At 34.8% G+C, this 16898-nt stretch overlaps 1 protein-coding gene across 4 annotated transcripts in view; it reads right to left on the bottom strand.

Annotated features, from left to right (window-relative positions):
• HGF (hepatocyte growth factor) overlaps positions 1 to 16898 on the bottom strand; it is an 85414-nt gene that overhangs the window by 11247 nt on the left and 57269 nt on the right. For 3 of the 4 annotated variants that reach the window (XM_025291053.3, XM_006069430.4, XM_025291050.3), the window contains 4 exons: positions 12236 to 12338; positions 6125 to 6258; positions 2200 to 2238; positions 922 to 1018 (listed from right to left, as the gene is read on the bottom strand). In XM_025291053.3, coding sequence (XP_025146838.1) covers positions 922 to 1018; positions 2200 to 2238; positions 6125 to 6258; positions 12236 to 12338 — 373 coding nt within the window. Of the gene's footprint in view, positions 1 to 921; positions 1019 to 2199; positions 2239 to 6124; positions 6259 to 7340; positions 7486 to 12235; positions 12339 to 16898 lie in introns of those variants that run through there. The other variant, XM_025291054.2, reaches the window with a different exon arrangement.

Genomic DNA, 16898 nt, shown 5'->3' with positions numbered 1-16898 from the left:
AAAATACACATTTTGTAGGCATAAAATATGGAGGAAGAAAGCTCCAACAGCACAAAGGCCAGAGGGAGAAACATGGAGGGTCTTGAAAACAAGGGAAAATGCGGCTAGAATTCAGGTGCACTTTGAGGTATGTTTCATGATGACATTCCAATAGAGATAGATATAGAAAAAAAAATTTTAACGTTCTGATTACCATACAGTATAATATGTGTAGTATATAGAAAGTTCTAAGATCAGGTTTTAAAGCTAGCTCCTATTTTCAGTATTTACTTCTTATAATAAATAATCTTAATTTTGTATAATAATATATTTTGAAAACCTATTTTACATAGAACATGGCATTGATTTTTACACTAAGCAATAGACATGTCTTGTCATATCAAATATTATAATTTCAAGACTGTTAAACTATCAGTATAATTTATACTTTTCTTAATGATAAAATATTCTAGTATTTTAAATTATTGCCATTTTTCATTAGAATGACAATGAAAAAGTCAGAAATTAAAATCAAATATAAATGTTTTGCTATGCTTGTGCATAAACATGTTAGAAAATAATCTCATAATATCCTTAATTGGGAAATTAACATAAATATTACAACTACCGTGGTTATTTCAAGGTATAAGTAGGTTTCCTGTGTAGTTGTCTTTTGCTTAACAACTAAAATGTCACATCAGGGACAATGGCAACACATATGGGACCTTTGTAAACATTTAAAACAGCTCTATCTCTGGAGGCACAAACTGCAAAATCCAGGGATGTTTGGCAAGCAGAATGTGATTAGCCCCTCTTGTGTCCCCCTCATATGGGTGCCTTGTGCAGGGCACAACCTTCATGGCTGCATATGGCCATACTGCTGGGAATATAACTATTTGCAAATAATCCAAATGTGTATGATTTGTGTCTATTAATAATTACCTGTATTTCAAACTAACCATCCATCCTACATTTGTTCGTGTTGGAATTCCATTTACAACTCGCAATTGTTTTGTTTTGGCGCAAGATATTACTGGATCTAAAAAGAGGACCAAACAACATTTTGACAAAACATTTTGAAACAACCTGTGCCTCTCAGCTTTCTTAAGCATTTGACGGTAACTACACAAATGTAACTACTGTAACTGTGTCAGAAGTACATTTTGGAAAAAATCAAAGGTAAATAGAGTTACTACAGTGCCAGATCAGACCCAAAATGTTTGCTCTCCTCATCTAAGTAGGTAGATAGCAAAGAAAAAGTAATCAACTCAAGGTCAGCAGAATTGACATCATAGTGACAGACTTTGCTCTCTATGTACAAGTTCTTCAGGTCTAACAGCAATTGTATTTTCCTTACCAACCTCAACACGACAGAAGGATGCTATTTACAGTGCTTTTTTTCCTAAATATCAATGGAAAGCCCCAGTGGGGGAAAATATATATATATTTGGTTTATTACTTCTGAATTTGTATAGTAAGAATGTAGAACTGTTTTGCAACGTGTTAACCAAAGTGATCTTAATTGAAATGATATCCAAATGACATAATTATGTTTAAATCATTATATCCAAATGATATAACACAGACTCTTTGAAGTAAACTTTTTCCTGACCCTCGTCAGTGTTCTTTGCTTTATCCTATCTACTCTTGTCCATGGTCTAAAATAGATTTCCATTTGCTTCTTCAGACACAGCAGGTGGTCTCTCAAACCAAAACATTTGAGTAACTTCCTTCAGCCCAAGAAATGTGTGATACAAGCAGCTCCTAAATGCAGTTTAGATTTTCCCAAACTGAGGATTAACTAAACCTTTCACACTGTGTCATCTTTTGCCTCATAGAAAATGCAAAGAGCTTTAAAGATAGAGCAGGATAAAGACAGTGCATAACTTTCCAACCTTCTAGTTTCATTCTTTCTAACTTTGCCATCCTGATTTAATTTAAAGGATGGTGAAGGTCCACTGGATATATTCTGCCCCAAGTTAAAAAAGCACTATACATGCTTTTTCAAAGTTTAATATAATATTTTCTGACAGAGCAATGAATTTTGATATTTAGCATGCAGCTGTCTTTGTAATACCTTTATACATTTACACAGGAAAAGTGTTCAAATAAAACAATTCATGATGGAAGTTTATATAATGATATTTTTATGAAGTAAATAATGATCATTATGACACATAGATACTAAGATATAATAAATTCTTTTGAAGGATTACTTACGGTCTAAATTGACTATTGTAGGTGTGGTATCGCCCTCACCTGTAAAAACAAATATATACATAATTCATGTATACATATTTCTGTATGTAAAAATAAAATGTACTATTCAATAGTACATCATTTTGTATTGAAACCCAAGTATCCATGAATTGATAATTTAAGACAATTCTTTACATTTATTCAAAAATATAATGTAATAATACCCTTTTGAATAATTCTGTATCACTTTTATTATACAAAGTTGAAAGTATGGTAGTGGGTGATGTGAGGAAAAACCTGTTTTATGATTTCTGAAGACTCTCGGGCGTGTGGTTTGATGATGTTGGCACTGCTGGAACCGAGGAGCTGCCTCATTCTCCCAACATGCCAAACACTGTACACAATGAACATTCCACTGCTTATTATTGTTTGTTTGGGCCATTCATATAAACTATATAGCTTTACTGTAATTTTGGCCCATTTACATTATTGCTGAAAATTACTTTTATCTTTTATATGATTAAGGATAATTGAATCTTCCTCTATGTTTCAGAAAACTTTTTTTAATAATTTGAGAATATAGAAATCCACCTCACTCATGGAAAAAGAGGAATAACAAAATATAATTATGTTTTGTCAGAATATTTCAAAGATTGGTTTTTCTAGGTAGTAAAGGGAAAAGTATAAAAAAAAAAGAGAACTTGGAAACTGCAAATAAATTATGACTAACACTTCATACTTAATTCTTTTTTATAACCTCTCTACTGAGTGGGGTTTAACTGCTGCAAAGAGATTGGCTTGGAAGATTCTAGAATTTAAAAATACTTAAGTAGTAATGAATGAGGCCCAAGACATTTCCTGGATTTTAATGTGTGACTGTTTAGAATTGATGACATAGAGTTTAATCAGGCATTGTTTAGACCCAGCTGGTTGTTAGTCCTTAGAAGTGCCCTGAGCTCAAATAAACCAGCAACAAAACAAAAATGGCATATGGATTCCTTTGTAATAGATGAAAAGTTGATTTTCATTTATGGGGAATTTTGAGAAAATTAACACATGCTAAAGCTTTTTTGTTTATGTTCATTTTCCAGATCTAGATATTTTAAGTGAATGAGCATAAAGGTGAACTATAAATTTCATCATTTCCCTTTCCTTTTAGTTTATCCCAAGGGAGAGTTTTGTCTTAGAGTCAGCTGAGGTAATTGTTTTAGTTCATAGTATAAATGTGGTCATTAAAACATCAAGGATATTGGTTTTTCCACTTAATTTCTAAAAATTCCAAACTGAAAAGCTGTTTATTTCTTATATTGTTGTGGTGAGAAAAGACTAGACTATTCATTGTATTCTTTTTTTAAATAAATGTTTAATAAGATAACATTTGGGATAGAGCCTAAAGGGCACTTAAAAAAACAAAACAGAGAACTATAGTTCTTAAAACAAAAGAGTTTAATCTCCAAAATTAAAAACTTTTGAGGCACTGTGATTGATTGCATATTCATTGTATTGTTAATTGCGTATCAAGTTTCCTACTTTTAAGCATCAAACTAAAAGTTCTGCAAAGTATTCAGTTTGTTATTGTGCCTCATTAAAAATTTAAATTTTTTAAATGTTTAGATATTATAATTTAGAGGCTTTAATAATTATATATATATATATTTTTTTTTTTTTCTGTAAGCCAATATTTAGAAAAGCTGTAATACCACTTAAAGTCAGATTTCTAAATATTCTGGGTAGTTTGTTAGATTGCAAATTGTTAAAAAGCATTCTAGTTTCTTCAGCTTTCAAAGCCTTTTCCCTTTTCCCTTAAAATACTATTTTCACTTCACTTCTTTTACTTTTCCTTCATATCTCTACCATAGTACTCAAATCTGAATAACTATATATGATACAAATCTTGTTTATATTGACTCAACTTAACTTTGAAGAGGGAAAACTTGTCAATGATAAAAGTTTTTCCTGTGGAACAGTAGAGATATATGTGTCTATGTGTTGATATGTGGCCTCAGAAAAAACATGGGCTCTTAGTAAAAGCATAAAGAAAACTTTCTTTTAATAGATCCTTAAAGTTTCAACTCAAATTCCAAACTTTATGAACAACGCATATTTTCCAGACTGATATTTGTATTCCCATTTCATTATATATTTTAATATTAACATGTATGTATTTAAATGACTGTATTTGTGATTAGGTATGTAGCTGTCTCCTCTCTACATTGAAAATGATTTGAGTACAGGAGACACTGTTTATATTTTCTATACCTAGAATGTTATATAGGGCTTTGCACACAGTAGCAGCTCAATTTAAAATTATTAATAAATGAATACGTACATGCAAACTGAAGTGGAAGAAATTTACCCAAGGCACTTAAAGTGTTAGAACTATAATTTTTACCTAGGAAGTCAGAGTTACAACTCTAAACCACTGCATTCTCTTAACACTTAGATACTGAAATATATATCTAATTAATACCTAGATACTATATAAGTAGATATATATCTATTTAATACTAAGATATAGTGTGTGTACACGTATAGACAAATACAGACATTTCTACAGTTTTACTTTTGCATCTTGATAATCTTAAAATATATAACATATCATTTTGTAAAACTTTTTAAAGGAATACAAAAAAAAGAAGTAGAAACCTTTGCATGTTTTGTAATGCAAATGTACAGTGTGAAAATGATATATACAATCTCTGAAGTTAAATAGATAAGAAATCAAATCTTCTGAAGATAAATATTTTTAGCCTTTCACTAGTGATAAAATATAAAGAAATCCTGGTTATATATATAGTTAGAAAAATGACAGCAAAATATTTGCTGAAATTAATGTTCAGAATGCATTGAAATAAATGTTATCTGCAATAGCATTTAATCAAATACTAGTAATGCCCCCAAGTCTTTCAATACCACATTACTAATTTTTAGTTTAAAAATGTTAGTTGACCATATGTTTAAAAACTTTTTTAATTAGCGCTTCCCTGGTGGCTCAGTGGTAAAGAACCTGTCTGCCAGTGCAGGAGACATAGGTTCAATCCCTGACCTGGGAAGATCCCACGTGCCAAGGAGCAACTAGGCCTGTGTGCCACAACTACTGAGCTTGTGCTCTAGAGCCTGTGTGTACGTTAGTTGCTTAGTCGTGTCTGACTCTTTGTGACCCCATGTGGTGTAACCCGCCAGGGCCCTCCGTCCATGGGATTTCCCAGACAAGAATACTGGAGTGCGTTGCCATTTCCTTCTCCAGGGGATCTTCCTGACCCAGGGATTGAACCAGGGTCTCCTGCATTGCAGGCAGACTCTACCATCTGGGCTAATAGGAAAACCAAAAAAGTGAAAGTTGCTCAGTCCTGTCCAACTCTTTGTGGCCCAGGCCAGAATACTGGAGTGCTTTTTCCCTTTTCCAGCAGATCTTTCCAACCCAGGAATTGAACCAGGGCCTCCTGCATTGCAGGCAGATTCTTTACCAACTGAGCTATCAGCAAAGCCCCAAGAAGACTGGAAAGGGTAGCCCATCGCTTCTCCAGTGGATCTTCCTGACCCAGGAATTGAACTGGGGTCTTCTGCATTGCAGGCAGAGTCTTTACCAACTAAGCTATGAGGGAAGCCCTCCTGAATCGATATATATTGCTAATATTAAGTTTATTGATGGTGGGGCAAGGCAGTCTTTCTAGCCCAGTCAGAACCATGGCCATGTATTGCTTCTGGATTCCAAATAGGAATCTTTTGAGGGAGGAAAAATCTCTTTTAAAAGGTCAGCAAAATGTCTCTTTGTCTAGAGGAGAGATAAAATTGTGTGTATATGTATTGCTATCTGGATTGCATCCTTATTTTGGGATCAACTCTAGCCCTCCTGTATTACTTCCACCTCCAATTGAATTATCATTTTAGGGCATGCAGTATACTTAAAATAATTCACCTGAAAAAGATCACAAAATGTACTTACAACGAGAAATAGGGCAATAATCCCAAGGAATGAGAGGATTCCCTGTGTAACACCAGGGACCGTGGGCATCGTCATCAGGATTCCGACAGTAATTCTTATTCAGCTTAGTAGCATCTGGTTCCCAGAAGATATGCCTGCATAAACAGCAAACTCGGAACATCACAAGAAGCACACATCTTGTCCAAGAGAAACAAAACAAGAAGATACAACCCTAGCACATAATTTTCATTAGAGGCACAACATAAACTACCTGCTGTGAACTTTTCTTTTTTATTTTTTGAGACTTTGTTGTTGTTCTTGCAGTTTGGAAGCATGTTCTTTAACTGAGGAATAAGGCTGAATAATTAGCATAGATAAAATGATAAAAAAATTTATTACATTGTTTCTATTAAATAATTATACTGGGAAGGTAACAATGCACCATGCAAGAAAGAAGCAGATGATAAAGATCTAAGTTATAAAATGTATAAAAATATAAGCTATTGCAAAAATATTTATTTTTTCATGTTTCAGAAACATGTAAACAAGCTTCATTAGCAACACGGCTATGACAACATACAGGAAGATACACTGAAAGCACAGTGTGCTAATAAACATTAAATTTGAGAATTTCACTGGTCATTTAAGATATAGTTTTTGAAAGATAACTGAGTAACATTTCAGGCTATCTCATTTTACATCTTAACTAAATTTAGTACAAAAGAAAAGCAAAAAACTGCTGTATATTATTTTATTAGACCATGCCCACTCATATGTGTTCTGTGCTTAGTCTCTCAGTCATGCTGGGCTCTTTGTGACTCCATAGACTGCAGCCCAGCAGACTCCTCTATCCATGGGGATTCTCCAGGCAAGAATTCTGAAATGGGTTGCCATCCCCTCCTCCAGGGGATCTTCCCAACCTAGGGATTCAACCCAGGTCTCCTGCATTGCAGGTGAATTCTTTACCATTTGAGCCACCAGGGAAGCCTGCCCACTCATAAAACATCAACATTAATTAACCATCATGCTTGAATTTAATCAATGTGTCATTTTTAAAATTTGGGAAGAACTTCAACATAGAAACTTAGACTGTCTTTCCAAACTCAGGTTCACTTTTTGGACCAATAAAACAAGAAAGACATGCATGTAACAGATTCTACTATGTAGACTTGCATACTTACTTAGACCAACCTGATGAGACAGGCTCTAAGATTATGCAACTTTGTATTTGAGGAAATTGAAATCCACAGAGAACAATTAATTTGTCTAGGGTCACATATTTTTTCAGCTGTAGATCAGGTGTTTGAACACGTAGCATTTTCCAGAGTCTTCGTTCAAAATCATCACATCGCATTACCTCTTCACGCAGTCACAGATTTGTTCTTAAACCAAAATGGTACCATGCAACTTACTCATTCATCAATAGCCTACAAGTTCTTTCCAAATGACTTTTAACTATTCCCAAAGGCAAATCAAAACACAGTGAATTTAAAGTTATAATAATTGTAGTTCCTGAATAAATATGTTGTAAATTTCCAGTGATATGTTGATAAATATTTAGCAACTGGCATTTTGAACTGTGTATGGAGGGAGTCTGTAATTGCTGTCCTTGCAGATTTCTGTAGCATAACTTCTTCCACCATAAAACTGTCAAGCATCTAATGCTGGAATCACTGAAGGCAGAGTTGGTTACAGTTATTTCTCACAAGCAGGTAAAGAGCTCACTCTACCCCATCATATTTCTAAAAATGATTTAAAACTACCAGTGTTAAAATGAGCATTAGTTTTGGCCATGCCAATTCTTGCTAAAATTCTTAATGGACCCATATGGGCTTAGGATAAAACCCAAATTCCTTAACAAAGGTTAAAGGGCCTGTATGGCTTTGCCACTAGAGAATTTCTTCTCTATGCCCACTGACCAAATGTAACTGCTTAAACCTTAGGGTTAATAAAAGTATTTCCGATTTTCAAACAGTTCAATTTAAGAGCTTTTGGACAAGTTGTTTCTTCTGCCTGAAGTTTTTTCTGCCTGTGTTTTTCCTCCTACACTTCTTTGACCAACTCCTACCAATTATGTGTATCCTGCTAATGTCCCTTCTGCTAGGAAAGCTTCCTAACCATCTAAGTCTGGCTGGCTTCTTTGCAGTCCCATAACATAAAATGTAGTGTTTTCATGGAAAATTCTTAAAGAGATGGGAATACCAAACAACCTTACCCACCTCCTGAGAAACCTGTATGTAGGTAAAGAAGCAACAGTTAGAACCGGACATGGAACAATGGACTAGTTCCAAATTGTAAAAGGAGTACATGAAGGTTGTCACCCTGCTTATTTAACTTATATGCAGAATACATCATGTGAAATGCTGGGCTGAATGGAGCACAAGCTGGAATCAAGATTGCTGGGAGAAATAGCAGTAACCTCAGATATGCAGATGACACCACCATTATGGCAGAAAGTAAAGAGGAACTAAAGAGCCTCTTGATGAAAGTGAAAGAGGAGAGTGAAAAAGCTGGCTTAAAACTCAACATGCAAAAAACTAAGTTCATGGCAACCAGTCTCATCACTTCATGGCAAATAGAAGGGGAAACAATGGAAACAGTGACAGACTTCATTTTCTTGGGCTCCGAAATCACCGCTGATGGTGACTGCAGCCATGAAATTAAAAGATGCTTGCTCCTTGGAAGAAAAGCCACAACAAACCTAGACAGCATATTAAAAAGCAGAGACATCAGTTTGCCAACAAAGGTCCATCTAGTCAAAGCTATGGTTTTTCCAGTAAGAGTTGGATGATAAAGAAAGCTGAACACTGAAGAATTGATGCTTTTGAACTATGGTGTTGGATAAGACTCTTGAGAGACCCTTGGACTGCAAGGAGATCCAACCAGTCCATCCTAAAGGAAATCAGTCCTGAATATTCATTGGAACAACTGATGCTGAAGCTGAAACTCCAATACTTTAGCTACCTGCTATGAAGAACTGACTCATTGGTAAAGACCCTGATGCTGGGAAAGACTGAAGGCAGGAGGAGAAGGGGACAACAGAGGATGAGATGGTTGGATGGCATCACTGACTTGATGGACATGAGTTTGAGCATGCTTCGGGAGTTGGTGATAGACAGGGCAGCCTAGCATGCTGCAGTCCATGGGTCGCAAAGAGTCGGACACGACTGAGTGAATAACAACAATGGATTTTTTAAAATATGGCATTGGCATTGCTGTTTCAGCCATTCCATACTACAGAGTAAGATCCATGATGGCAGAATTCTACTTAATTTTGGAGTCCTAGAACTGCAATTTCCTATAGAGTAACTACTAGCCAAATGTGGCGACAAAGTAGTACATGACCTCTCCAAATTGAAAGTGATGTAATTATAAATACACACCAAATTTTGAAGCTTTAATATAAAATGTAAAATATCTCATTAGTAATTTTATATTGAATACATATTGAAAGGAAAAGCTTTAGAAATGCTGAATAATATAAACCTATTATTTAAAATCAGATTAATTACATCTTTTGCAGCCAAAGATGGAGAAGGTCTCTATATAGTCAGTAAAAACAAGACTGGGAGCTGACTGTGGCTCAGATCCTGAGCTCTTATTGCAAAATTCAGACTTGAAGAAAGGGAAAATCACTAGGCCATTCGGATATGACAAGCCAAATTCCTTATGATTGATTATACAGTGGAAGTGAAAAATAAAATGATTAGATTTATGGATGGAGGTTTGTAACAGGAGGTGGTGACCAAATCCATCCCCAAGAAAAAGATGCAACAAAACAAAATGGTTGCCTGAGGAGACCTTAAAATAGCTGAGAAAAGAAGAGAAATGGAAGGCAAAGGAGAAAAGGAAAGATATACCCATCTGAATGCAAAGTTCCAAAGAATATCAAGAAGAGACAAGAAACCCTTCTTAAGTGAACAATGCAAATAAATAGAGAAAAAAAAACAATAGAATGGGAAAGACTAGAAATGTCTTTGAGAAAATTAAAGATACCAAGGGAATATTTCATGCAAAATGGATACAATAAAGGACAAAAATGGTATGGACCTAATAGAAGCAGAAGATATTAAGAAGAGGTGGCAAGAATACACAGAAGAACTATACAAAAAAGGTCTTAGTCACCTGGATAACCACAATGGTATGATCACTCACCTAGAACCAGAATGTGAAGTCAAGCGGATCACAGGGAGCATAACTACAAACAAAGCTAATGGAGGTGATGGAATTCTAGCTGAGCTATTTCAAATCCTAAAAGATGATGCTGTGAAAGTGCTTCACGCAATGTGCCAGCAAATTTGGAAAACTCAGCAGTGGCCACAAGACTGGAAAAGTCAGTTTTCATTCCAATCCTTAAGAAGGTCAATGCCAAAGAATGTTGAAACTACCCCACAACTGCTCCCATTTCACATGATAGTAAGATAATGGTCAAAATCCTTCAAACTAGGCTGCAGTAATATGTGAATTGAGAACTTCCAGATGTAGGAGCTGGGTTTAGAAAAGAGAGGAACCAGAAATCAAATTGCCAACATCTGTTGTGTCACAGAAAAAGCAAGGGAATCCCAGAAAAACATCTACTTGTGCTTCATTGACTGCACTAAAACCTTTGACTGTGTGGATCACAACAAACTGTGGAAAATTATTAAAGACACGGGAATACCAGACCACCTTACTTGCCTCCAGAAAAAACTTGTATGCAGGTCAAAAAGCAACAGTTAGAACCAGACATGGAACAACAGACTGGTTCAAAATGGGAAAGGAGGACATCAAGGCAGTATATTGTCACCCTGCGTATTTAACTCACACCCAGAGTACCTCATGCAGAATGCCAGGCTGGGTGAAGCACAAGCTGGGATCAAGATTGCCGGAAGAAATATCAATAACCTCAGGTATACAGATGACTCCACCCTAATGGCAGAAAACGAACAGGAACTAAACAGCCTCTTATTGAAGGTGAAAGAGGAGAGTGAAATCACTGGCTTAAAACTCAACATACAAAAAACTAAGATCATGGCATCTGGTCTCATCAGTTCAAGACAAATAGATGGGGAAACAATGGAAACAGTGACAGGCTACTATAAAACTTAAAAGTACAAGTGCGGCTTACATATTTGAATTGCATATTTATGTTAGAGAACACTGCTTTAGAACTATCACTGTTCGTGACAGTAAATCAATCAAAACTGTATAATCCACTAGTGAGTAAATTTTGAAACAGAATAAGAACTTTAAAATGGAACTGGGAACAAAATGACTCAACTTCTCTAGGTCCTTAAATTCTTATACACACATATAGAACTATCTTCAGTATATAATTATGATGGTCAAATGTGATAACAACTCATATAAAGCAACCATGTTGTAGATACTTTGTTAAATGACACTACCTTTTTTTTCTCTTAATCCTTTTGCATATATTCTGGGATATTTAATAAAAATCTCTTCTATGTGATAAATATGTCTCATAATTCTTTTATTATTTCAAACACACTAGCGATTTGCTGGGGAAAGATAGTGGAAGGCAACTGCTTTTTTGTAAATATATTCAATGTCAAAATCTCATTGAAATATATGGGTTTTCAATTCCATATCTATTCCATTAATTATAGAAAAATTGTGTGTCAAAATAAACGTATACAAGGAAACATATCTCAATAGGTTTTTAGTAAAGTGGAATTTTAAGGTATCTAAGTACATGAAGATGATAACATCAATTTTATAAACTACTATTAATAAATAATTATGAGAATATAAACATGTAAGGTACCATATGAAACACTAGATTTGACATTTAATTATTCATGTCTTATCAAGTTGTATAATTGTTTTCTCAATATGAACATATCCTGCTTACAGGTGAAGCCAAAACATATGTCTACTTTTTGTTAATGTCTCCAAGGCACCTTTTATAGACCAGAACACACAGTAAATGCTCAATAAATATTTGCTAGTTTGAATTGTTTGCCACATAGGGAGAAAATATTGTATTTAGTTACACTGAATAATCAATCTAATGTTTCTATTAGGTTACTAAGATACGTAAATGAATAGAAAGAAATACCAATGCATCTCCATACATCTATCTGCTGCTATCACTACATACTATATATTTAAAGAAATAAATTTACATACCGGTGTAAGTCTTCCATGTTCTTATCCCACATAGAACATGTTAGTCCAGATCGTGTTTTGGATAAACTGCCCATATAATTTTTGCCATTCCCACGATAACAATCTAAACATAAAGTATATGAAAACTAATGAATCCTAGGGAGTATTCTTAAAGACATTTTTACAAACATATGAATTCATGAAAATCAACATAAAAATGAAAGCAACACACTGAAATATGTGCAAAGCAAAGGGACTTAACTATCTCTAATAAAACATTTTTTAAGCCAGATTTCTTCTTCATTAAAATGAAAGTTTGTACATCAAATTACAAACTTAAAAAAAAATCCAAAGAAAAATTAAATAAGTGCCTCTTAGGGACATCAAAGAAAGAAAAACTTTGTGCTGTTTATTCGCTCAGTCGTGACCAACTTTTTGCAACCCCACAAACTACAGCACACCGGGGTTCCCTGTCTTTCACTATCTCCCGGAGTTTGCTCAAACTCATGTCCATTGAGTCAGTGATGCCATCCAACCATCTCATCCTCTGTTGCCCCCTTCTCCTCCTGCTCTCAATCTTTCCAGCATCAGGGTCTTTTCCAATGAGTAGGTTCTTTGCATCATGTGGCCAAAGTGTTGGGAGTTTCAGCTTCTGTATCAGTCCATCCAATGAATATTCAGGGTTGATTTCCTTTAGGATTGTCTGGTTTGATCTCCTTGCAGTCCAAGGGACTCTCAAGAGTCTTATCCAACACCACAGTTCAAAAGCATCAATTCTTGGCCACTTAGCCTTCTTTCTCACATCCGTACATGACTGCTGGAATAACCATAGCTTTGACTAGAGGGACCTTTGTCAGCAAAGTGATGTCTCTTCTTCTTAATATGCTGTCTAGGTTTGTCATAGATTTTCTTCCAAGGAGCAAGCAAGCATTTTTTAATTTCATGGTTGCAGTCACCATCTGCAGTGATTTTGGAGCCCAAGAAAATAAAATCTGTCACTGTTTCCACTTTCTTCGCATCTATTTGCCATGAAGTGATGGCACCAGATGCTATGATCTTAGTTTTTCGCATGTGAGTTTTAAGCCAGCTTTTTCACTCTCCTCTTTCACCCACATCAAGAGGCTCTTTAGTTCCTCTTCCCTTTCTACCATTAGAGTGGTATGATCTGTATATCTGAGGTTGTTGACATTTCTCCTGACAATCTTGATTCCAACTTGTAAGTCATCCAGCCCAGCATTCCACATGTTGTAGTCTACACATAAGTCAAATAAGCAGGGTGACAACATATAGCCTTGATGTACTCCTTTCCCAATTTCGAACTGGTCCATTGTTCTATCTCCAGTTCTAACTGTTGCTTCTTGACCTGCTTACAGGTTTCTCTGGAGGCAGGAAAGGTGGTTTGGTATTCCCATCTCTTTAAGGATTTTCCATGTTTGTTGTGATCCACATGGTCAAAGGCTCTAGTATAGTCAATGAAGCAGATTTTTTTTTTTTAATTCCATTATTTTCTCTGTGATCCAACAGGTATTTGCAATCTGATCTCTAGTTCCTCTGACTTTTCTACACCCAGCTCCTACATCTGGAATTTCTTGGTTCATGTACTGTTGAAGTCTAGCTTGAAGGACTTTGAGCATTACCTTTCTAGCATGTGAAATGAGCGCAATTGTATAGTAGTTTGAACATTCTTTTGCATTGCCTTTCTTTAATATCTGTTTTCCAATGGAGAAATTTTACTCCACAGAAGAGTCACAAGAGATATAATGACTACTCATGTACCAGTCACATTTGTTGACTTATGATTTTTGTCTTACATGAGGTTGACATTCTGGGTCATTCAAGCCAGCTGTCTCGCAAATGCTCTTTAATTTAGTCTTGTCTGATTATCCTTATGAATGAAATCAAGTTAAATACAGAAATATTATATAAGGTGATATTTTGTTGCATTTATAGCATTATTTCATGTGACACATGATGTCAGTTTTTTCAATTATTGGTGATGAGTTTGATAACTTGGTTAAGTGATAAAAAGGAAAAAGTTCTCTTCATATATAACAAAAACAAGCAAATTTTGAGACCTTTGAGACTGACAACATCCTATTCCCAAACAAATTTTTAAAAAATGGCTTAGGAATACTTTGACTAATATTGCATGAATCAGTTATTACTATGTTGGTTTTAAAATATTATCTTTCTTTCTTGTATTTTTTTATTTCTTGGTATTCTTCTCTAACACAGAGTTTTACCTTTTCCCCCAACTCCCTTCATTTAAATATCACTAAATACTTCTAGTAGTAGTACTAGCAATGGCATTGGCAGAACTACTAGTAGAAGTAGTAATGTAAAGATGGACTCATGGATTCTCTTTTTATTCAACATGATATATCATCTATTCCTGTTGTTCATTTTAATGCTCAAGTTGTTACAAATTTAGCCAATGGAAGCCACGTTAAAATGATTCCTGTGCCTTTTATCATGTCCCATGTGATTTTTTCACTTTTTTTCAAATGAGCAATTTGCATTCTGTTAAACATTGATAGGAGTGACATATTCTTAATTTTTAAATTAAGAAAAAGAAGTTAAGTTCTTTCTAATATATATGTAGCAATTTCTACATTTGAAAAAAGCACTGTGCTACTGCTAAGTCGCTTCAGTCATCTCCGACTCTGTGCAACCCCAGAGACGGCAGCCCACCAGGCTCCCCCGTCCCTGGGATTCTCCAGGCAAGAACACTGGAGTGGGTTGCCATTTCCTTCTCCAATGCAGGAAAGTGAAAAGTGAAAGTGAAGTCGCTCAGTCGTGTCCGACTCTTAGTGACCCCACGGACTGCTGCGTACCAGGCTCCTCCGTCCATGGGATTTTCATATTCTTAAATAATCTTGCGTATTTTAAAAGTAACTAAAAATTCTGATTTTTATGTGGATAAATATAAAAGACTATAAAATGTTACCTAGAAATGCACATCAACATTAAGATTATTTTCTTTTAAATTTGGTAAGCCAAAGAATATTATCATTGGTTTTAAATATGTTATGTGATTAGAATAAATAATAGGTATTCTGTGCTTAGTGGTTCAGTCATGTCCGACTTTTTGTGACCCCATGGACTGTAGCCCACTAGGAGCCTCTGTCTATGTGGTTTCTCCAGGCAAGAATACTGGAGTGGGTTGTCATGACCTCCTCCAGGGGACCTTCCCAACACAGGGATCCAACCCAGGTATCCCACATTGCAGGCAGATTATTTACCATCTGAGCCACCAGGGAAGCCCAAGAATACTGAAGTGGGTACCCATCTTTTCTCCAGGGAATCTTCCTGACCCAGGAATCGAACCAGAGTCTCCTGCATGGCAGGCAGACTGTTGACTAGCTGAGCTATCAGGGAAGCCCCAAGATAATAGGTAGAAAGCTTAATAAAAATTTTAAATAAATTGTCCAGGAATTAATTTAGTATAGTATATATTTATATTTACTAAAGTAAATATAATTTAGTAAACTATATTAATTTAGTAAACTATATAAATTAATTTACTAAAGTATATATAAAATATACAGTAAGTATATTCAATAGCTGTGTTTTGGTATTCATGATTTAAACTTAAATATACAAATTCAAATGATATGGGATTTGATACAAATAATATAGCAATCATTACAATACACAATAAAATTGTTTTCAGAAAGCATAATTTTATAAAATCCAATTCTTGTACATATGCAGAACGTATCAGTTAAAATTTCCTCTGACAATGCTATTTTTTCCTTTATTATGAAATCTTAAGCCTTTGGCTGTTAAATAGTAAATTATTTAAATAAGTTCTCACTGAAGAAAACAATTGTGCAATGCAGTATATGGTACTGCTCTTTAATACATTTTTCATTTTACACCTATGTTTTCTGTATTAGAGAAAGAGGATGAGCTATAAGCTAGGTTTTTTTTTTTAAGTAAACTTTATATTCTAGAATAGCTTTTAATTTACAAAAAAACATATAAGTTTGTATAAAGTTCTAATACACCACATAGTTTCCCCTACTATCTTATATTGGTACGATGGATTTAACACCACTATTCAACATTATTACTAACTGAAGACTATTTTGTTCCAATTTATTCATAGTTTTTACCTAGAGTACTTTTTGTGTTCTAGGATGATGCCACATTACATTTAACTGTCATGTTTTTTAGGCTCTTCTAGATTTAACAGTTTTTCAGATTTTCTTTTTTGATGATCCTAACAGTTTTAATGAGAACCGTCATGTTATAAAATGTCCATCAGTTGGGTTTATGTGATATTTTCTTCATGATTAGATCTAGGTTATAAGTTTTTGAGAGGGAGACGTGAATTTTTGAGCACTTGCTAGCTTTCTGGCAAAAGATACTCCAGCCTTACTTTGTGTTTTTCTTGCCCTAGGCATGGATTCTTCAATTTCACCAGAGAGCCATTGTTAGTGATGAAAAGTAAGAAGACAAGAAACAGGTGTGCTCATTGCTATTTGCTACCATTTTTTCTAGTCCCTTTCATTTTATAGGGCCAAGCTCTGTGTGTGTGTATGTGTGTGTGTGTATGTAACTGATCACTTCTAACTCCAGTCTAGTACAAGAATTTTTCCTCTTCTCTATTTTAATGGTGTATTTCCTTTCTCCCATAGTAAGAACACTGATTGTAGGTACATGAATGTATTTCTTCATT

Source organism: Bubalus bubalis, chromosome 8, assembly GCF_019923935.1.
Source record: "Bubalus bubalis isolate 160015118507 breed Murrah chromosome 8, NDDB_SH_1, whole genome shotgun sequence".
Lineage (NCBI taxonomy): Eukaryota > Metazoa > Chordata > Mammalia > Artiodactyla > Bovidae > Bubalus > Bubalus bubalis.
This window is presented reverse-complemented; position numbering and strand designations above follow the sequence as displayed.